General features: G+C 43.1%; 1 protein-coding gene across 1 annotated transcript; it reads left to right on the forward strand.

The window, feature by feature from the left end:
- Positions 1-2,998: 2,998 nt before the first annotated feature.
- Positions 2,999-22,978, forward strand: LOC115783407 (peptidase inhibitor 16-like). Its single transcript, XM_030734214.1, has 6 exons — positions 2,999-3,493; positions 18,238-18,388; positions 19,240-19,307; positions 19,702-19,811; positions 20,228-20,319; positions 21,159-22,978. Exons 1-6 carry the CDS (start codon positions 3,200-3,202, stop codon positions 21,674-21,676), a joined length of 1,233 nt encoding a protein of 410 aa, XP_030590074.1. The 5' UTR covers positions 2,999-3,199; the 3' UTR covers positions 21,677-22,978.
- Positions 22,979-23,944: the final 966 nt, after the last annotated feature.

Consider the following 23,944-nt stretch of genomic DNA (forward strand, 5'->3'; position numbering starts at 1 on the left):
CCTCAGCATGATCGCTCTTCAAACTCACCTTATCCTAACCTCATACAGCGTCCTCATGGATAAATGTAATGATTTACTGCCGCAGTGTGAGAGCATCGCCGGGCCCCTTCATATTTTTTGGCAGCTCGTTAGTTACAGATGTGACAGCTGTGACTCCGCCCTCTCTATGATGTGGTTCTTTCTCCTCACTGATCACAGAGTTTCAGACTTCAGTGTTTCTACTTGGGATGCCATTTGTCAAAGGTTGCATGGGAACAACAACAACAAGAGTTAAACATTTTTAACAAAAGCAGGAAAGCAGACCAAATACTTAAGATCCAGTTAGCTTTGATCCAAACATCGAGCACACTGATGGTTACAAACACCGTGTTAGCTTCGTGTCCTTTTCTGTGGGAGTCCTGTAATATATGAATAACCCCCTGAGGGAGTCTGATAAAGAAAAAAGCCTGAATGACAAAACACGACTATGACTAAATAATGACACAAGCAGAAGTGACCTGTTTCTGACTGGTTCCTTTTTCGACAGCGATGACATCAACGTGCTCCTGGCAGCCATTGCGAGACTCGGTGAGAAACTGGTGGACAGCTGTGTCCCAAAAACCATAACAAGGACATTTCTGAACCAGAAGCTGTGGGTCGATAAAAGCATCTGCGATGCTCTGAGGTCCTACGCCACACCCTGTAACAAAGAATCTCAACCAGGAACATGGAGGGACAAAAGGCTGCCCTTTACCAAATCTGCAGAGCTGTAAAAGAGGCAAAGCAGCAATATGGAAGGAAGCTGGAAAAACGCCGACAGCAGTCCAGCTCCAGAGGACTGTGGCAGGGACCGTGCACCATCCACGTCTACAAAGGAAGACCCTCATCAAAAATGAATGCTGAGATCTCTTTGGCTGAAGAACTGATCATTAAATGTTTTGAGACTAATCAAAACTTTAATCACATCCTGCTTGCCTGAGATATACAATTTGCATACCACCCCCCAGATCCACACATGATGCACACACAGCTCACTTGATGATGATGATGATGATGATGATGATGATGATACTTTATTGATCCCACAATGGGGAAATTACAGTTAACAGAACACCCATCCAAGAAGACAAACAGAACAAACATGGGGAGATAGGTGAACTGTGGCCATGCTGCCCCCCTTCTGGAGGCGCTGCCATTAAAAAGACAGAAACAATAGTGAAACATATAAACATATAGTGATGAGTGAGGAAAAAAATCATCTCAGGAACATATAGCATGGGAGCACTAGGGTGGGGAGGGATGGAAAGGGGAGCCAGCGGAGGCGAGGGGGGGTCAGGCTACTGTGGGGCTGACTCAAACTCCCTCCTCAGCTAACAGTTCTGATAAGATGTAGAGTTCCTCAGCAGCTAGGTCAGAGAGATCAGTCCAGGTCACAGGTCAGAAGAAGACAGGACAGCGGGGGGGGGGTAGATCATCTATTTACAAAACGCCCCGGAGACAATTTGATAAGCGGCAGTCCAAGGCCGCCAGGGAGCCAAATTCCTGATTCTACGACTTGTTTTGGTACAGACTGTACTGATTCATTTGTTGACAGCCTTCAGTCTTACTGGCACCTCTCTGTGACAAAAAATCCAATTCATCCGAATCTTCTTGGTTCGTTCCTTCGCCGTGCAGAAACAGATACATACATCTCCAAGATCTTACCCCTCAGAATCAGCTCCAGATATACAGAGTCTGAGTTTGAGTCTGTACCCTTCCCGCGTCCCCGTCATAAGCAGCCTTACCAAGGCCAGACAGCTGCCTAGACTTCCTGAATTGCAACGACAAGCCAGGTATCTCCAGGTCCAATTCAGAGAAATCCCAGTGTCAATAAGCCAAATGTGTGTGTATTCCATTGACAATACGGCCAGGCACGTCATCTTCCACCCAGGAACCATAACGTAGCCAGCTGGAATGTCAATTGATAAGAGGGAATAGGGTTCTCCTTCCCCCAATCTCCTCATGGTGAAAATTTGATCAAAACAATGGCGTTGAGAGACCAGCTGACCAGATCCATAATTATAAATTCCAGTTTGGAAGTTGTGTGAAGAGAGGCTCTAAAGCAGCAAAGCAGGGGAGAAAGGAAGGGCTGGGAGAGAAGAAAAGTGCGACCTGAGAGCTGAAGAGAAAAAAACAAAAAACAAAAAATGTGGCTCAGGTGGAGAGGCTGGAATACCAAATACCTTGATGTTTATATCTCTCAGGACTTGTCAGGGTCCTGCCACACCCTGGCCCATCACGCCTCTGCTCCCTCAGACTTCCCCTCACAGGTAAGAGGTTTGAATGGCAGGTTAATTGGGCCCCTGCACTTACAGTGTTAATGAGATGACTATATTAGAACCGCCTACTGGCTGTGACATCATGAGGAGCCAAGAGTAAAAAAAAACTGCCTGAATCTGGGTGTTAGCAAAGTTTGAAGGTCGCACCTTTGGCTCACAGGCATTTCTTGTGCACACAGACTTCAATATTTCAAACACTGAAACGTTTAAAAATGATAGAGCAGGATTTATGTGACAGAAAATAAGGAATAAGTCCACTTTAAAAAGCACAACAAGAGAAAAAGCCAACGAGAGACAGAAGCACAAAACAGAAAAGTAGAGAATCAGTCTGACATGGAGAATATGGAGAGTGAGAGGATGGGAGGTGTGTGTGTGTCTGTGTGTGTGTGTGTGTGTGGGGTGGGGATGGGGGGGTGCGTACCAGTCGGTGCAGTGTGTGAAATGTGAACTCTGATGTGTCTTTGTGTGTGTGTTTAATCGTGAGTCTTTCTGGAGCTCCTTCAGAGTTGAGGGTATTTTGGCTGTTTTATTCTTAATGAAGCTTCCTTTCAGTGGGTTTAGGTTTTTTAGGGGCTGGAGGATTCATCGCTGAGAGTACTCACAGAGAAAGAAGTCTATGTGAGTGTGTGTGTGTGTGTGTGTAAGAGTGTGAATGTGAGTGTGTGAGTAGGGGAGGATCCTCTCTCTCTTAAAGCTGGGTCAGAAACAGAGATCAGCAGAGCTGAAAGTGAGAGGCACTGAGAAGGGAACGCACACACTATTAAACACACTCACACTGAGACAAGTGGCCTTTTGTGCACACATACAGAAAAAAAAACACACTTGTTGATCAGTCTGACACACAGACTCTTTGCTGGACTTTGGATTGACCACTTGATCACCTCAGGACTCTATTTCCCATCATGCACCTAAGGAGCCTCTCAGAGCTCCAGGGGGTCACTGCCCAGCAGGCGAGCTCGACCCCATGGACTAGCCAGGATAGAGCTTCAGGATGGAGCTCCAGAGAGAGGAGAGATTCCAGCAGCTGCTGCAGTCCACTGAGGAGAGCTCCTCTCTGGGTGTGGCTGCTGCTGGGGGCTTTGGTGGTTCCTGGAGCCTTGAGCTTTCTGAGCGAGGAGCAGGAGGAGCTGCTGGTGGAGCTTCACAACTACTTCAGAGGACAGGTTTCACCCAGCGCCTCGGCCATGCTGCCTCTGGTAAGACACCTGCAGGTCATCCCAAACGAACACAACCAAAGGAAGGGAGAGTGACGCTAGTGTAAGACAGCATCTTTGTCCAGTAAAAGTCAGAAACACAAACAGGTATCATTTCATCTAATCGCTGTTTTGTGTAATAATCACAAATTTTACAAAAAACTTTTATACTTCGTTTCCCTTTGATGTAAACCTTTAAATATTTTTGTTATGTAACCAGTGCATATGACTGAATGCGCCTTTGTTACTGCAACTTTTTGCCATTTAACAGGAAACTTCTTTCACACGCTCCATAAAATCTCTAGCTTCTCAAAAAGCAAGAAATAAATATATCATCATGTATATCAAAATTCAGTCTAGAAGTAAGTAAGTTTGGACCACCAAAATCATCAGACTGAGTGTAAGAGTGTATGATTAGTGTATGAATTAGGAAATCAATAAAACATTTATCTTATTAATTGAGACAATATTTGCTGACTTTTTTGTATGAAAGCTAAAATCTAAATGCAGCTTCTCAGTTTTCTGTAATCAAACTACTTTTAAACACAGCACTTAACACACAGCCTAGTTCAGCAGACGCAGTGATTCAGCTTTTTTTGTGATTGAGTAACTTGTGGTGTGGGGCTGTAAATGTGTCATCACTCCTACAAAAGCAGTTATGAAGACAGCTGCAGCTTCACTGATCTGTCATTTATCACGTCACATGTTTCAGCAGTTTGATTCATCGTTATGATAATGCCATCAGTTGTGTAAATGCAATGATTACAGTAAGTGCAGCGATGTAGAAACATTGTAAAGTTGGGTTAAAAAAAAGCAGAGAGAGTTGGCATATCATTTATACTCTATATGCGGATGGTGATGTGTGTTTCATATCTTTACATTCATGGCTTTGAATCCAGCCGTTATTATGAGGCATGAGTACCTAAATGCATCTACCACAGCAAGAAGGTTCTGGATTCAAACCTGCTTGTTGGTTGTGGTGGAGTTTGTGTGTTCTCTCTGTGCATGTGTGCGTTTTCTTTCCATGTCAGCTTAACTGCTTATTCTAAATTAGCCAACGGTGTGAATATGAATTCTTTTCTGTCTGTTAGCGCTGCACTGGGCCCCTCAGCCCAACGTTGGATGAGCAGTTTTAAGAGAATGAATGAATTAATAAATTATTTTTTTTCCTTCTCTGTATAAATGAGGCAGCACCCCAGCAGTAATACCAAATATAGATATTAGTAAATTAGTAAAGCTCCTTGAGCCGACTGTTTGTTGTGATTTGGCGCTATGTAAATAAAACTGAACTGAATTGAATTGAATTAAAAGTAGGAAAAATGTTGCTATAGCACATAACAAAGAAGGGAGATCACAGCAGCAATTTTAACCAAGTCAAAACATCATCCATCCATCCATCCATCCATCCATCCATCCATCCATCCATACATCCATCCATCCATCATCCATCCATCCATCATCCATCCATCATCCATCCATCCATACATCCATCCATCCATCCATCCATCCATCCATCATCCATCCATCCATCCATCCATCATCATCATCCATCCATCCATCCATCCATCCATCCATCCATCCATCCATCCATCCATCATCATCCATCCATACATCCATCCATCATCATCCATCCATCCATCCATCCATCCATCATCGATCCATCCATCCTTCCATCCATCCATCATCATCCATCATCCATCCATACATCCATCCATACATCCATCCATCATCATCCATCCATCCATCATCCATCATCATCCATCCATACATCCATCCATCATCATCCATCCATCCATCAATCCATCCATCCATCCATCCATCCATCCATCCATCCATCCATCCATCCATCCATCCATCATCGATCCATCCATCCTTCCATCCATCCATCATCATCCATCATCCATCCATACATCCATCCATCATCCATCCATCCATCCATACATCCATTATCATCCATCCATCCGTCCATCCATCCATCATCATCCATCATCCATCCATACATCCATCCATCATCCATCCATACATCCATACATCCATTATCATCCATCCATCCGTCCATCCTCTTAACTTAAGCCAAACATTATTAACAATAACTCAAAAAGGTAGATCATATGAAAAGGTGCTAACCCAAAACTACATATAACATGGAAAACTAATAACAGTCACATGATCAAACTACAGCAAATGAGATCCAGATCTAGAGAGAGAGAGAGAGAGTGAGAGAGAGAGAGAGAGAGAGAGAGAGACGGCCATCTTGGGAGGAAACCAGTGTATGTGGTTCGCTCTGTGTGAGCAGCAGGGCTCAGGTGTGTGAGTTCATTAGGGCTCGAAAAGACCTGAACAGGTAATGGAAGGTCTTGGTCATGTGAGCTTACTAAACTATGTTTTTGACTGTTGGTTTGTGAATTAAATTTTTATTTATTTATTTTTTCCTTTCTTCGTGACTGTCTAAGTTTATGTTCTTAGGGTATTTTCACAGCTACAGTTTGGTTATTATCGTCCATATCACCTGATGAGTTTTCAGTGGTTTGGCTTCTTTTCAGGCAGAAAACTTTAAGCGAACCAGAATGCATCACTACAAACCACGTGAGAATATCAAGTATCCTGATATCAGTATCGGGTGTGTCTGGGGTGGGGGCAACAAATATAAAAACAGGAATCACTTGCTGTGCTCTGGACTAGTGAATAAACGTACTCCTAACATTTATATGTACCTGCATGTCTCTGGTAATCTGCCAGATCCCAGAATGAAAAGCATACCTGGCTACAGGAAGACGTTTAGCTCAAACCTGTAGTTTACACCTGGTAGTTGTTCAGATCGATTATAGTGTTCATATCTGCAAAATGAACTGCACCAACTCTGAGCATCAGTCCTTGTTGTATTATCTGAGTTCTGGTTTGTGTTTAGCTGTTTCTGGGTGCAGGCTTGGACGGGCTTGCTGTTTGCATCAAGCCTCAGTTTGTATTTTTTGAGTTTGTCATTTCTTGTGTGTTTATTCCTCCCTCCGTCTCAGCTTTCTCCTCATGCTTCATCTCTTTTTTCATGTTTAGTGTGAGTTTTCTGGTCTCCATGTTTAGTGTCTTTGGGGTTTCTCTGATTTCCCTTCACGCCCCGTGTTAGCTTTACTTCGTGTCTCCAGCTTCGGTGATTGTTCTCATCTGTGGTAATCGTGTTAAGCTGTGCCTCGTTCCCCACCTGCCTCCTGTTGTCCAGTCATCCATCTCTGTACATTTAGCGCTTTCTTCCCTTTGTCCATTGTCAAAAGTGTCTGTTGTTGCTGTTGTGTCGTGCTCTCAGTGCTCTCCTGTGTTTTGGATTTCTGCTGGTTTCTGGTTTTTGGACTGAATCATCAGTCTGAATAAAATTTTTGCCTTTTGTTATTTTCTTGTTTTTTTTCAGTGCTCTGCATTTAGGTCCAGAACTTTGCACTTCACCACATTCCAGCACAAACACTCACAGCCCACTCCTCTTTGAACTGTGGGTTATTTCCTTAAACGAAGATTACAAAATGTTCTCAGATGTTCTCAAAATGTCTGCCAGTGAGCCTTCATGCATTTGACCATCTGATACCGGAATCGCCCTGAGCCATCGCAGGCTTGGCAGGAACACTTAAAGCTTAGGGTGGACACTGCAATTGTGACAGACTCCAACGACAGGCTGTATATAAAAGAAGGACAAAGCCTCAGTGTTGCTGCAATGGTAGCTTTTTTTTTTTTTAATTAATTTTTTGAGCCAGAAGTGACCTTATTTTGATGAGAGGCTGCAGTTTAGGATAATTTAATTTTGTTATTAAAACTGCATCCATGAACTGCGCGGGTGCAGTCCACAGGCACATGTATCTGCTAATTCATGCTCAGTCACAGACTTACAGAATTAAAAAAAAGATAGATAGTTAGATAGTGTTTATTTGTCACATGCACAGTTATACACAGTACAATGCACAGTGAAATGTATTTTGTACCTGCAACCATATATACACACACATATAAATAAGAAGAATAAAAATAAAAAAAAGTAATTCACACTATACACTATACACTATACTCTATATACTATACACTATACACACTTTTTAAATTATAATATTTACATTGTGCAATAATGGTCCAGTTAGGGCTCAGAGTTGAGCAGACCCACCGAAACTGAAGCACAGACTTCTTGGACCGTCTGTACTGCACAGTAAGTCATTATTTGTCAGATAAATTAATCAAAGGCCAAAACAATTTTTAGCCCCAGGCTGCAAATTTGGTTATTTCTGCTGTAAAGTTTGATTTTGGGGGGATCGATTCCTGAAGCAGCCGTTAGAGGAGGTTTTTGACACTTCAGTGTTTCCGCTCCAGAGGTTGCCGGTTGAATCCAGGTCAGCTCATTTCCTCAGTGGCAAATGACTGATTTGCTCAATATCAACATACCGATTAAATTAACTCTGTTGCGTCACTGCGTGTAATTTGGTTACAACACGATTTCCTTTAAAACACAGTGTCTTATAATCAGCTTCATTTAAACAGCCTGAAGAGCTTTACAGTCCACACAGAACACAACACTGTTTGTCCTTTAACCATCGATTCAGGTAACCTCCAGGTGTCGCTAATGCTGCGGGGGGGCTGTGAGTGTGTTTTGTAACAGTATAAACCTGGAGGTAGTTTCCAGATGTTCGACCACCCTGTGAGGTTTCTTCCCAGTTACAGGGATCAGTTCTCTGTGAGGTTCCTCCTGAGTAACCGTGACCTCAAAACCACACAGACTGATCATTGCATTCAGAAAGAGATCCTGTTGTTGAGTTTTACTAATCTAATTGTGTTGCAGCAGCAGCAGCAACCGTCCACTGAGCCTCGCTGTGTCAGGCTGGACGGAAACCTCCAAAATGTCAACCATCTGAGGGGATCTGGAAGAATTAATCTGCTGCTAAAAAAGGACCCCAACAAATGTCCTTTTTTCTAGAGAGAGAGAAAACTGGAGTGACCAGCTGTGTTTTCAGCTAACAGCTAAATGCTATTACTTCCTCCTCATTTAGCAACAGGAGGACGCAGCACAAGATGTGTGTGAAAGTCAGACGTTGCTACCGTGATCCCCCAATTAGAAAACTAAACAAAGAGTAAATAAGATGAATCTGTTCGTTCTGCTCATTCTTGGGGATGTCTCATGACTGTGCGCGATTTATTTTCATTGTTTCCAGCTGTGAGCGGCTCTTCCACTTCTTCAATTATGGGACACCAGCGTTCATAAACAGCCGACAGCAAATTCAGTTTGAGTTTACGTGACTTTGTTTAAAAGGCTCTGGGTGATTATTAGTGCTGAGGCAGCAGGGTGAAGATCAAAGGGTGTAGTAAAGAAGAGGAAGAAGGAGACGAGTAAAGTGGAAGTGGAAGTAAAACTGGCTGTATGGATGTCTGTTTACGGCCTTTATCTTCAGTTTAAATTAACCTGGTCCTAGTTTCCTAATATTCTCGGTTCTTGTTCTGTTGTCTGATTTTTCTTCTTCTTCTCTTTGTCGAATGTTCCCCGAGCACAAACACGTGTAATCATTGGCTCCGTTTGCTGGATCTGTCTTCTGGCTTTGTCTTGTTCTAATTATCTTTGTTTGTATCTGTGTTGTGTGTCCCATGTTTTCATGATGAACGCAGCAGGGCTGTCCCGAATACCATTTTCTGAACTCTGCAGTTTTGATGGTAATCAACAGCAAACAGTCAAAGTTTGTCCTGGTGGAGGTGAGGGAGGTGAGGGTTCTTACCTCAGGGTTGTACACAGAGGATAAACACAATGGCTGATCATTCAGAAAGAAACAACTCAGTGCATCCCTCAGTACACAAGCTGCACCAAACAGTAGAAAGGGAGGCGTGCCCCACTCTGAGCAGAAGATCCACGGACAGTTTGTGTGCAGCGCAGGTGAACAGATGCATTAAGATACTGCTGTGAGTGGGAAAGATGCCAGGCAGACAAACTGAGATAATAAATTAAAGTGATCGGTGAGTCTTTAATGCTCGATGTTCTCTGCAGGCTCAGTGAGCTGTTCTTCACCTGCTGCAGGTTGTCAAAAGAGTGGTTTTCCAGCTAGTGGTGGACCAGATGATGAGAAACTCATTAGACTGATAAAGCCTGCCAAAACAGTAACCTGGTCAGTGGGCCAGCCAGCAGGGAAGCCCTCCAGTCTCCGTGTTGAAGCATGGAGACTGGAGGGCATGAACCCCCAATTTCCCTCGATGCCCTATCGGGCAATGATCAGAAAAATGGCTTAAAGGCATCGAATAAAGTGCTGCAGGAATGCAAAGAAAGTTTGTAAGGGTAGAAAAATGTAAGTTTGAGCCTCTGTGGTACCACTGACACGACACTCAGAGAGTCCTGAACTAAAATCTGTGGGAGAACAACACAGGTGGAGGCAGGAAAACAGCTCTTAAAGGGGCAAAGTCTGGAACCCGATTTCACTGCTGAGGTTTTATGTCCTGGTGATCACTGAAACTGAAGTTCAGCATGAGACTGAGGGGATTTTGCACTAATCTGTACATTTCTGATGATTTCATACTCACAGACAGACAAAGTCAAAATGCACAAACGGGTTTCCAAATACACGCAAATGGGCGGCAATAATCCTGAAATATACACCGCTGAATCGAGGCCAGCGTTACACCTGGATACAATGAATAACATCTGTCTCAGTGCAGGCTAATGAGGATTTAGTTTTATTGTGTCTTCTTATTTATAGATGCAATAATTCACATTTTATTTACTCATTTATTGATAGTTGAATCGGATTTACCAAGAAGCTCCATATTTATGTTTAACAGTTTAAATAGAGCTGCACAGATGTTGATATATTTGTATTTATAACAGCAGATAAAGGAAAATTTAAAAAGTGAAGAAGAGGCAGAGAAACGCCTTCAGCCCTGTTATGAGTGATGATGCTCCCTGTGGGCAACGATCACAACAACCAGCTGATCCGAGTCAATAAAACAAGATTATTTTTAAACTGCACTTTCATAATATCTGCTCATAAATAACTACATGCAACACATATTAGGGAAAGTTGGCCAGTTTTTAAATCACCAAATAAAAGTATCATTTTAAATGTAGCAATGTTCATGCAGTCTGTCTCGAACTTATCACCCCGTTTCCCTGCCAAACTGCCAGTGCTGCCACAGGAGGTGAAAGGTCAGGCAATGTCCAACGTCCCCGCAGCACTTTATCACTTAAAATAGTGTGATTATCATACTTGTGTAGCTGCTCTTGCCAGACTCCGAGTATCTGAAAGCTTTCCGTTGGTCGAGGTGCAGCTTCTGAGGCGTTTCAGCAGGACGTCCAGGTGACCTGCAGGTCAGATGAAAGCGCGGTGCTGCTTGTTGTGGTTTGGTCGTTGGGGCAGAGACGAGCCGGAGGGCGTTTGACTCGTTTTGGAGTTGTTAAAGTGACTGATGTAACTCAGAGTGTGAGTTTCCATTTTAGGATCAGAGTATCCAACTGTGTTTGATGCTCCTGCTGGAAAAACAGCTGTGACCTTTATCATTTCTTCAGACTTAAAAATCCTTCTGATTAAGATCATAAATGCTTCCGTAATTTGTTTCCACTTTTAATTTCATCACACCAGGACAGATTAGTCGTAAACAGGTGAAACGTGTCCCGCAGGCTGTTTTTAAAGCTGTCCACAGAGAATCTGTGGCTGATAGGCGCCAACAGCAGAGCTGATATATGACGTTTCAGATCTGCATCCAGTCTGTTTTTCATAACTCAAAGAAAATGTTGGCACCTATAAAAAGAACCTATTAGTTTTTTCCTGTGACGGACAGTTTTGTTTGACATCGCTGTTTGTTGCATTTTGGCTCTGGAGACGATGCTGTGAAGCCATGATTATTCTAATGAAAACATAACAACTAAATATGTTATTTACATGAAAACAAATCAGTTTTGAGGTGTTTAATCAGCGCCAGGAGATGTTCTTTAACCTTTTTCTTGAGTAACACCATAAAGATGGGCCAAAGGTAGATTGGCTCACCACCTTACAGCTTCACTCTACATCATTTCAAGCTGTATTTTGATGTTTATCTTTTCCCCAAATCTCCTTTACGAGAGGTTAACATTTCTGGATTATTATCAATGTGAACATTTTGCTTACAAACACAGACAAGGAGCTCTTCATTAGTGTGTCTCATTCTGGCCTTTCCATAAAGCCAATTCAAGATTTTTTTGGCGTCTCTTCTTCTGAAATGACTCCAGCACAGATTGAGTGTTAGTGAAATGTCAATTACAACTATTGGACAGTTTAGCATGAGGTCTGATTCAGACATGTTCCCCCGACTACTCATCAGATAAAACCTTATGTGCACAACCCAGAGAGCAAGATGAGGCATCTGCTCCCCACACAGGGTGGAGCGATGGCCTGGAGGGGGGGGGGGGGGGGGGGGGTGCGCCTGCGGCTGCCTAATCTCAGCAACATGCAGGCGACTCGCCTGACAAACATCAGCTAAGATTTGTCAGAATTGGGTTCACATGTTAACCACAAACAATTAAACCTCTGAAGCCCACAAACCAGAAGAAAGGATTAGGCTGTTTTCCACCGCAGGAACTTTAATGTGTGGTTCCACTGTGGGAATCTCCCCTGCAGGACAGCTTTTACGATCGGATTTGGTGGAGAAAGAGTGATTCAGAAAAACTATTGGGAGGGCGCTGATTGTTTACACTCAGAGAAGAAAATATAATAAGTGCCATTTTTTAAAAACAGCAACCCCGGGTGTCTCCGTGTCCCCCTGGAAGAGCTGAGGGGCAGGGGTGGGCGTCTCTGCTTACACCGCTGTCTCTGTGACCCAGAGCGATCCAAGGGGTAGAAAATAAAAGGAGACATCGAGCTGTGGACACCAAGCGAGCTAGAAATTGGAAACAGTTCAGTGAATGAGTGAAATAAAACATTCTTCTGTGATTGGTTACTTTCTGATAAACATGCCCACATGTCCACAAAGCCCTGGGAAAAGAGCAAACGCCTCACACACTTCTGCAGCTCGCAGACAGAAGTGAGAAAGATGGAGTGAACTGAGATGGTGGTATGATGGGTCGTGTTGTTCATTATTTGGGCCTTTATGTAAAGGCCTGTGTGTAAAAGCAGCTGCTGGATGTCTGAAGGAATCTTTTACCTCCCTGATAAAAGTGCTGATGGACAAACAGCTACTGTGGACACAATGTTGTGCAGAGTGTGAAAGAGATGTTGGCCAGAACCGTCCTTCAGGTCATTTTCTCTTTTGTTTAGTAATTCCTGCATTTTCTCTGCTCTCTAACTGCCTGTCTCCTCAGTGTGTACATGCACACGTCTTTTCCAGCCATTTTCTCTGGTTCTTAAATGAGTTTTCATTGACTACTTTTGAATTAAAGACACCACCTTCCACTCTGCCTCCGTGTGTCTGCGTTTGGCTCCTTCATTACCGCGGCTGTTAGCAGAAACTCCTCCTGCTACCTGCTGAATGCGACCGTGTTAGCACATTTGCTGGCCCGTTAGCGGGCGGCGGTTGCAGAGTTGTCGTTGCAGAGCTGCTAGCATGGTCGCAGGCCTTGTTTATTTCTTCTTCCTGTCTGCCAGCATACAATGGATGGCACAGATCCATTTTAATAACACTGCCGCCTCCCCTCTTCATTTTAGTACCACCCAAAACCATTTTTAATTCACTCAGTGAGTTGATACAAAATGTTTGCACAGGTTGACAGAGCCGGGTCATCACACTTTATGAGATAACCACATTTTTTTAAAAGAAGCAGCGTAAATCAGGCCTGGCTTCCAGGAACAGGCGGGTGTTTCCCCCTCCACACGTCCTTCAGTTATTAGCAAACGTGTCAGAGAAGGAACAGAACGGGGAAATGATCCTGCAAGACGAACAGCGAGGGAGTCAGCATTAACGGTTGAGCAACAGAGGAGGAGGACTGCTGGGAAAGAGCCAAGCGATGAAGAGGGGGAAGAGAATGTTTAGATAGAGAGAAATGAAAATTGGGTAGAGAATAAATGAGGACTCAGAAGAATGTGTGTGTGTGTGTGTGTGTGTGTGTGTGTGTGTGTGTGTGTGTGTGTGTGTGTGTGTGTGTGTGTGTGTGTGCATCTCAGCCTGCATTGAAGCCCCACTGGGACATTTCCATGTTCATGTTTTTATGAGTTTAGCTGGACTGGAGCGAAAGGTAGGCTAAAGGAGACAAGGAAGGAAAGGAGGTAGGAAGGGAAAGGATAGAGAGGAGGAGGTAAGGAGACAATGATGGAAAAGTAAAGCAATGGGGAGATGAGGAGAGAGCAAAAGGGAGGGGGAGAAAGAGACAGAAAGAGAGGAAAGTTGCAAAATTATGAGGTTAGAAAAGGAGTAAGATGAGATCGACAGATGTGGGAGAAAAGAAGGTGAAATATGAGGAAACTACAGAGTTGAGCAGTTGTTGGAGTGTAAAGAGGTCTGTAAGACCAGTCTAACCATTATAGAAGAAACAGAGAGAAAGGCTGACCAGTTCACACCAGTTCAACAGACCGGTGACTGACCGGGACACTGACTCTCAGTGTGGCTCTTCAAAAATAAATCTTCCTACTGAGCTTCAGAGTAAAGAAACTGAACCTGCAGAGAAACATTGTGAATCCTCCCAGATTGCAATCACTGCTGTTTATTATAATTGTTATTGTAATATCAAATAACCGAGTACCTCATCATGTGTGAGGCTGAGCCCGGACGCCCTTCAGAGGAAGCTTATCCATCATTCTGTCAGTGCGTTCATGGCTGTAGATGAGCAGGCAGCTCCCCTCCAGCACAGCGTCCGTACCTCTGCAGGTACTTTCAGCATGTCCTCGTCCCAGCAAACCCTCAGAAACACTCTGCTGTCCTGATACACTTCCTCAGAAACCCGATGAAGAAGTTAGAAGTTGGTGGTCGGATAAATTTCAGGTTTCTGTTCTTTCTGTGTGTTTTCGCACTTTGTTTCACTTTTTTCTGTCACTTATTTGTTTTGTGTTCACTCAGTTTTTTACTTCTGCTTTTGGTCGCTGGTTAGTTTCAGGCCCTGAAAATGTTTCAGTATTATTAGAGAAAGATTCTGGCTCGGATTAAATTACATCCTTTGTGACATGACAAAATGACATGACATGGTTTTTAATCCAGCTTATTTATTTTACCTGAATTATAAGTAAGCAATGACATGCTTAAGCAAACAGATTTATTTAATAAATCTGTTGTAGAGCGTCTGTGTACTGTCACGCGTGCTCCTGACAGCCGAGCAGCACAAAGTTTCAGCATTCGTTTTTTTGAAATGTGCTCTAGAAATAACGTCGACTCAGATCGGAGCCAGGAATCGTTAAACAAATCAATCCTTTCTGATTTAAAGTCCAATAATTCAGAAAAAAAGAAAAATAGCTCCACAAATGCACTTTGTAATGTAACGTTAAACCCTCAGAAACCTTGATTCAGTGACACGTGTGCAGTTGGTGATTAATTTGTGATTAAATGATCAGCAGTTAAATTCAAACATAATCAGCTGTCCTCAGATCAGATGACCATCAGTACAGTCGACAGAGGTGACCATGTGTGTGTGTGTGTGTGTGTGTGTGTGTGTGTGTGTGTGTGTGTGTGTGTGTGTGTGTGCATTACATGACCTGACAGTCATAACACAGAGCAGATGTTGAGGGAGCCTGGAGGGAGAGGAATGTGAAGGAGACCCCTGACTATTGTTTCTGTTGCATGTCAGCACTGGACAAATAAACACACACACACACACACACACACACACATACACACACGCACACACACACACACGCACACACACACACACACAGGGATATTAAATTCTCAGTCAGGGTCCTGTTGTTCATTCTTTAGGTTTCGTAGCAACAGTGACTCAGACCACGAGCTGCAGACAACAGGCCGAGTTAAAGACGTCACTGTTCTCTGTCTCCTCACTCGTGACCATCATCACATGACGTTGTCACCAGCGGTGGGCCGAAGCTGGCCTTCAATTAAGACTCTTACACAGTAAATATTCAAATTAGAGAACTTACAGTTTCTTAAATTTCAAATGAACGATTTAAAATAAGAAGGATCTACACCGAGTGTTTAGCAGCTCGGAAACAAATTATATCACTCTTTAAAACAGTTAAATAAAAATATTAAAAAGAACTTTTATCTCTTTGGGATGCCCCACAGTTGTTGGTGTGAATTTCTTTAATTGTTTCAGCGTTGTCTAAGACAGTGAAGCGGGCTCGGTCGTGGTGGTTGCTCATACACCTACAAATCAAATATGTGGATCCAGCCACTGTGCCGACCCCTTGTGAATGGCACAGCGGCTGAAAGCGAGTCCTCGGTGGACCCGCAACTTGCTGTGACCCACCTCAGAATGCAAAAACACCCCACAGACCCCACAGACAGCTATCATTAAAGTCTCAGCAAGACAGCAGCATGCTGATTGTATTGAGCTTTACTGCAGTTTATTTCTTTAGCGGCCTCTATGCTGCACCTTTGGCACCTGTCCAATATTTAGGGCTGAAAAATGAAGTGTTTAAAGCTGCAGTTCCTCTAATGGCCACTCAAGGCTCTAAAGGAGAGTCAAACCCACAGACTTCCATGTTAAAATAACCAAATTTACATTAGAAATGAACACGTTTACAGCCTTTACACAAAGGGCAGTTTTGACTTCTATGGATAGTTTCTCCCCTCATACTCTGAGTTGGGGTCATAGACACTTTTAGTGATACAGCTGATCGGTGTCTTCTTCATCTTCACTTCATCTTTGCTGTTCGGAGCCACTGAACAGGTCCTCTCCACCATGTTTGTGTTATTGGTGCCTTTTGCAGCTTTTAATAGAAATAATAGCAGGAATCTGAGTCTGCTGCACCTTGCTGAAGCTTGCTAGCATTAGCTGATAACTTAGCACTCCATCATCTCGTCCAAACAAAGTGTCACTTCTGCCCCCTGCCCCCCCCCAAAAAACCCATGGTGGTGGCTTTTAACGTCCAAAATCAATGACCAACCTACGTCCATATTTCATGTAATTATTATCAGCTTCAGAGCACTTACTTTAGTTCACTTAACAGCTCCAGGTGTCATTAACAGTTTTATATAAGCTAACCAGAGCGCCTTTAAACTGAGACGAGTCTCATGTCTTGTTCTACGCAGAGCTTTTTCTTTGGTTGGTCTTCTTAAAGGGAAGTTGATATGAGGTGGTTCCTGTTCTTGATGACTTTTTTTGAGGTTCAACATCCTTGCAGTAAGCTATTTCCCTTTCAGTGGATCTGTTTCTCTACAGGAAATAACTGCTGTTAAAGCCACAGACATGATGGGAAGGAAATGTGTACCTCAGGGGGTCAGGCTGCGGTCAGGGTCAGAGGTCAGGGGAAAGTGGGTGCCCATGGGTTGTCTTGTCAGGACAGGATGATTCTCTGACTCAGGCTTGGTGCATCAGGGTCAAACACAATGGGGTGTTTATGAGTCAAATCTGTCTGTTCCACATTTCCTTGGTATGATATTAAATGTCATTTCATTTGCAATAATATTTATTTAACTGCCAGCCATCAAATTTATTTTAAGAGGCTGTTCAGCTTATAAAGACTCTCCGAGTGTCACAGAAAACAACAACAAGGATCCTGCTGTTGACTCTGCTGAAGAGCTGTGGCTGATTTTTATAACACTGTGAGATATGGAGGTGGTTATATAATCAGAACTAAGCAGCTCTAGAATATTTGTACAGTGCATTTCCCAAGAGTTTAACAGGCCATAAAACAATAAATCTAAAAGAGCAGTGCAGTGAAATTATCATGATAATTAAAAGCAGGTTTAAAGGGGGGGGGGGAACAGAAAATCGAGCAGGGTTATAAAACCACCAATTTAATCTCATAAACAATAATTCATAAGGGTGAGTTTAGTAACCTCTGACGGGGGTCGGGGGTCACATGAAAGCAGCAGTGTTCGATCGACATTAAAAATCTGCTTTCTTCAGTTTGCACAGATCCAAAAACTAAAACATGAAGAAAAAAAAAACAGCTTTGAGGAAGAGTTATGGTCTTCATCCCCACAGAGCACACACATGAAGACGTGCACACTTCAATCACACGGCTGTGTTTCTGTCCTGATCCGGGCTGAATCAGTCACTGACTTCAAGGCCATGACTCAGATATTAGAGCCACGTGTTCGACACATAAAAGGATAAAAGTCAACGTGGATTTTACAGCGAGGCAGGAAAATATCAGACAGAAGGCAAAATGACAAATGGGACAAAAAAGTTGTGACAGAAGGACAAATTTATGTGCTGAGGGACTAGCGAGCAGAGAGGAAGTAGGTAAGGAGGGGCGGGGGCGATCAGAGCTGCGATGAACGTGAGCTCTAACACAATTATCAGGATTAATGCAGCCAATGTGCAAATTTATGAAAGACAAATGTTGAGTTTTAGGCTGCGTGTTCAGGTACAACCTCACCGCTCTGCTAGTATTCTCAGTAACTCTTTATGGATCCTGTATCTTCTGTGTTTTAGCCTCTCTGCTGGGGGGCAGCACCCTGACCATGGGGGGCATTTGTAGGCGATGACCATGTAAAGAAAGTAGAAGAAATATTGGTAAGGGATATTTAGAGCAGTAGGAAAACAATAAGCAGAGATTTTAGCCAAAAGGTTTACTTTTATTCATGTTCACTTCTGTATTTGAAACTTTGGCCGCACGTCCAGCATTTTAACTCCTTTTCTTTGATTTCCTGTCTGTAGTTGAAATAGTAATATGTCTAACAAGGTGAAGGTGTCCTCCATAACATTCAGCGGTTCTTTGCAGAAGTGGGACACGAACCTGAAGCTAGTCGCAGAGGGCTACGCTGCTAAATGTGTCTGGAACCACAACCCAGAACTGCTAGAAACTGGAGAGAATCTGTACGTCGGCACCGGGCCTCTGGACCTCCGATCGGCCCTGGAGAAATGGTTCCTGGGTGAGTCATCTCAAAGGTCCATATTTGTTGGCTTTCTTCTTCAGCACAGAGCGGACAGATAATGTTAGCGACGATCTGATTAACAGGTGGAACATCTGATTGGCTGAGTCCTCATTTTTCTGGGAGATTTTGTACTTGGTGGAGAGAACTGAACAGTGAAAATGAAGCTCAAAGGCAATCGATCCAAACAACGATGGCGCCATTATTCCATATTTGCAACCAGTATTTATTTCATATCGAGAAGTTCATGCAAGAAAGACGTTTGCCTGTTTTGAACCACTAATAAAACTCTACCATTAGATCTACTCTCAGATCTTTAAATACCATCACATCTAGTTCTGTTATAACTGTGAATGTTCAGCTTAACGACTCTCCACAGGAATGTGGAGGCGTAACAGAGAATTTCCATTAACTACAGGAACTGACATCTTGCAAATCAGCAGAGCTGGGGGGGGGGACCATTGCACCAAGTTATAATTTTCCCTCAAAGGTACTCCTTTAAGGAAAATCATAATTTTTAGTATCCACCAGTTAGGAGTGGCTGCAGCTCAGCAAATAAAGTAGATCATCTACTCATCGGAAGGTTGGTGGTTCGATTCCTGGTCGTCTATAATGTGCTCAGAATAGATTAGGCAACAGTTTTCACCTGAGGCGTGTAAATTAATGTGGTTAAAAGACTGTTTTTGTCAGGTGACCACAGACTTCTCTGGCTTTAATGAAAGCTTCTCGTGCAGCATCGTGCTGCAGCTGGAACAGTCGCTGCTTCCCTAATGTGGTCATTCTTCAGTGAAGCATCTTCTCCTAATAGTTTAAGCTACAATAATGTATTCTCATGTATCTGTTGTGTGCAGAACACCTGGACTACGACTTCCAGAACAACAGCTGTGATGAGGAGAAGATGTGTGGACACTACACACAGGTCAGATACACACACACTCACGCTCACAGTGTATCGTGTACAGTGAGGTGGCTTCCAGCAAACAGCTTCCAAATAAGTGGAACCAACTTCAGTTTTTATCAGTTTAATGTATGATGAAGGTGCAGGACTAAACTAACCATGACAGTTACTGACAGTCATTACTGGGAATGGAGGACGGTGTATTAAAGTGGCTTTATTTCCCAAACAGTTAATGCAGCACTTTCGTCAAACCCCTGAAATTAAAGCTGAGCTTTTGCACTTTAATCAATATGTGACAATATGTCTGTGGTGTTGAACAGAGGCAAAAGTTTGGGAAAAAAAGCAAGTGTGTTTGTCCAAAAATGTGTGTAATATGTAGCAGATCCACTTGCTTTAAATTGTGTGTGTGTCGCAGATGGTGTGGGCAGACACGCACAGAGTGGGCTGTGCCTTTCATCTCTGTGACACGATGGAGGGACTGGACTGGGACAGAGTTTCCTTCCTCGTCTGTAACTACTACCCAGCGTCAGTACTACAACTATACTCAGAGTACCACAGTCACAACACTACAACAACCTCTCCCTCTTGTGGACAGTCGTAATAATTACATTTTACATAGTCAGACTTCAGGCAGAAGACATTAAAGTAAATCATGATAATGAAAATCGATGATCATATATATATATATATATATATATATATATATATATATATATATATATATATATATATGATCATCGATTTTCATTACACACACACACACACACACGCACACACACACACAACATTAATTCTGGATTCTTTATGCCTTTATGCCATTCTTGATGCACATCAGTACCTCATTTATATGCTTTACTTTCCTCACTTGTGTGGAAATGGCAGCTTGTTGTTGCCTTGTGCTGCTTCTGTTGGCACATTGAATGCTTTGTGTGTGTGTTCAGGGGAAACTATGAAGGAGAGCGGCCGTATGTTGAAGGAGACTGGTGCTCCAGATGTCCCGAAAACCTCCAGAAATGTGAAAACAATCTCTGTGGTAAGACTAAGCTCTGTGTTCATCCCTGGCTTTATCCACATCACAGTTTTACTTTAGGACTTTATTTTTAAAAAAATGCAGCCTGAGGTTTGTGTGCTCACATGATTTGTGTGGCGTGTTTTCACTGCATCCACTGATGAAAAAGACAAAACATTTAGTTTTTATTGTTTTAACTGAGAAATGAAATTCTTTATTTTTCATTCTCTTTTGCATCGGAGCCCCTAACACAGGCAGCATTAACCTACTCTGCCCAAGAAAAAGACGCCAAAGAGCAGAACCTGGATCTGAACCCTCAACCTGCTTGTTGTGAAGTGTCAGCACTGACCATAAGCCACTGTGCTGCCAAATACCAGCCTCGAGGAATGCTGTACGCTCCTGGAGACAGTATCGTTTTTGAGTGTCAATAAGACCCTCAATAAATGATGTGGAGAGCGCAGATGTTCCAGCTGCCTAAACCAGAAAATTAAGGAAATACGATCTGAGATGAACACAATGTGTCATAATTTATTTAAGAAAAATGGAGTCAAAGCAGTGTATGTCACATGAACATGCAGTGGGACAGGATCACAGAAAATTAAAGATCTATATTTCTGTATGGTTTTATCTTACAACATGAAGCGCCTCGAGGAGACCGATGTCCTGATTTGGTGCCATACAAATAAAACTGAACTGAATTGAATATGTTTTAAATTTCTATCTGGACGAAATATTTGCTGATGAATTATTGTGTGTAAAAGAAGTTTTTCACTACTTTTATTAGATTAAAAAATGAATTCTTTTCTCCTCATCAGGTCTCACAAGGTTCTAAAAACAAGATTTTCTTCTTTTATATTTTCCAGTTCCCGACACAGTAGAAGAAGAAGATGAAGATGATGATGATGTGACAGCGTTCTCCTTCGTGCCAGGAGAATTTATTCCTGATGCAACAACCGAGCCCCTCTACCTTAAAGAGGTTGATGTTCCTCCTGCAACATCTGACACCCCTGACATCCCTGTGCAGCCTCACACCACTGACAGCACTGACAGCATTCTCAATATGTTCACCACCTTCTTCAAGTTGGTCTCTGAAGATACTCCACCCTCAAGCACCGCTGCCTGGACCACCAAGCCTCCCCCTGCCCCCACAACAAAACCGGTAACACTGAGAAACAAGATTAGTCACGACACAAAGGAGCGAGAGGAAAAGGAAGAGGAAAAAAGAAATGAAACTCCAGATGAGGCTGGGAAAGCTGTGGAGAGAGACTTTAGACCTGTAGTAAAAAAGACCAACAGCGCGGTGCAGACCAGTGCTGCTTCGGTGTCCTCCCCTTCAGTCCTGTTAGCCTGTCTGACTGGGATCCTGATTCTCAGGCTGTGAGTAGGAAGAAGAGGAAGTGTCCTCCTCACCTCCCCATTCTTGCATTGACTGCACATGGCCTTGTTAATCTACCCTGCAGTAACACAGAGTTTCCCCTCTCTCCCTTGTAGAGCAAAATAGGGCAATTAATAATTCACACTCACCAGAAAACAGCTGCCATTTTCACCACCTCTGCATAAAGTCTGGGCTGAGATTTGGGTCAAATAATGTGTGCATAACCTGCTTCAAGCTGCCCAGAAAACAAAAGTGTCACAGCCAGTAAACGATGATTCACTGACAGGAAATATGTTTCTTCAGAGCAGTTTGTGAAATGATTAAAAAAAACAAAACAAATAATTATCTATTGATGAGTGTTCATGGACGCAAAGTAACACCCAAGAGACGACCGTGTGGTAGACTTCATTTCTTTCATTTTTACATAGGAGTTTTTTATGCTACTGTTTGGTTCGATGGTTTCATTTGTGGTTTGGTAAATCTTAATAATCCACATGAATATGTAGTATCTGAAAATAAGGGACAAGATTTTTGGTGTTAAAGGCGGGTTTCCTGTTATAGTCCAAAGTTTTACGGAGCATTCACACAGAACAGTCCCCGTGGAGGTCAAAAGAGTGACTTCATTTACCAAAATGTGCTGGATAACGGTTGAGTATTGTCTAATGCCAATTTAGATTTTTAATTTTCAATTTTCAAAAGTTAGCTGCACGTGTAAATCTCGACCAATGGATGGAAATGGACGTCTGGGCACAGATACCTGCTGTCTACACCGGAAACCCTCAAAATGAGCTGTCGCCCCAAAAGTCCACAGAGTTCCTCGTGGATTGTTAGATGATCCGTATTACATTATTAAAAATACTGAAACAAGGTAATCGTGCATGAGTGGTCACATTTTCTGCTTATCCTCATGATTAATGCAAACATTAGCTGAACTGGAATTCTACGTAAAACCATTGCCTGTGGGCTAAAAACAATGCAGGATCTTATTTACTTGTTTTTTTAAAGTACAGAGCAGGAAGTCTTGGCCACATATCTGTTATTCTGTATCGTTATATCCTGGATGATCCCTCCCAAAACCCCCAGATTAAACCAAGAAGCTGGGTTTTCAGGGTAGATCGGGCTTGGATTCAAATAGACTGGTTTCATATGTTAACTACACTTAGGTGGTGCCATTTTCATGCCAGCTGGTCTTAAAAAAATACACTATATTTCCAAAAGTATTCATTCACCATTCAAATGATTGAATTCAGGTGTTCCAATCACCTTCATGTCCACAGGTGTATAAACCAAGCACCTAGGCATGCAGGCTGATTCATCAGTGAAAGAATGGGTCACTCTCAGGAGCTCAGTGAGTTCCAGCGTGGTACCGTGATAGGATGATACCTGTGCAACAAGTCCAGACCTGAAATTTCCTCACTGCTAAATATTCCACAGTCAGCTAATAGTGGGATTATAACAAAGTGGAAGCAACTGGGAGTGACAGCAACTCAGAGGTCACCAACTTTCTGCAGAGTCAATCACTACAGACCTCCAACCTTCAAGTGACCTTCAGATCAGCTCAAGAACAGTGAGAGCTTCATGAATGGGTTTCCATGGCAGCTGCATCCAAGCCTTACATCACCAAGCTCAATGCAGAGTGTTGATGCAGTGGTGTAAAGCACGCCGCCACTGGACTCTAGAGCAGTGGAGACGTGCTCTCTGGAGGGATCAATCACACTTCTCCATCTGCCAATCTGAGGGAGGAGTCTGGGTTTGGTGGTTGCCAGGGGAACGGTACCTGTCTGAATGCATTGTGCCAAGGGTAAAGTTTGGTGGAGGGGGGGGTTATGGTGTGGGGGGGGGTTTTCAGGAGTGGGCTCGGCCCCTTAGTTCCAGTCAAATGAACTCTTAATGCTTCAACATACCAAGACATTTGGGACAATTTTATGCTCCCAACTCTGTGGGAACAGTTTGGGGATGGCCCCTTCCTGTTCCAACATGACTGCACACCAGTGCACAAAGCAGCTCCATAAAGACATGGATGAGCCAGTTTGGTGTGGAAGAACTTGACTGTCCTGCACAGAGTCCTGACCTCAGCCTGATAGAACACCTTTGGGATGGACTAGAGCGGAGACTGTGAGCCAGGCCTTCTCTCCAACATCAGTGTCTGACCTCACAGATGTGCTTCTGGAAGAATGGTCAAAAAATCCCATAAACACTCCTAAACCTGTGGAAAGACTTCCCAGAAGAGCTGAAGCTGTTATACCTGCAAAGGGTGGGCCCACATCATATTAG

This window comes from Archocentrus centrarchus, chromosome 7, assembly GCF_007364275.1.
Source record: "Archocentrus centrarchus isolate MPI-CPG fArcCen1 chromosome 7, fArcCen1, whole genome shotgun sequence".
NCBI classification, from domain to species: Eukaryota; Metazoa; Chordata; class Actinopteri; order Cichliformes; family Cichlidae; genus Archocentrus; species Archocentrus centrarchus.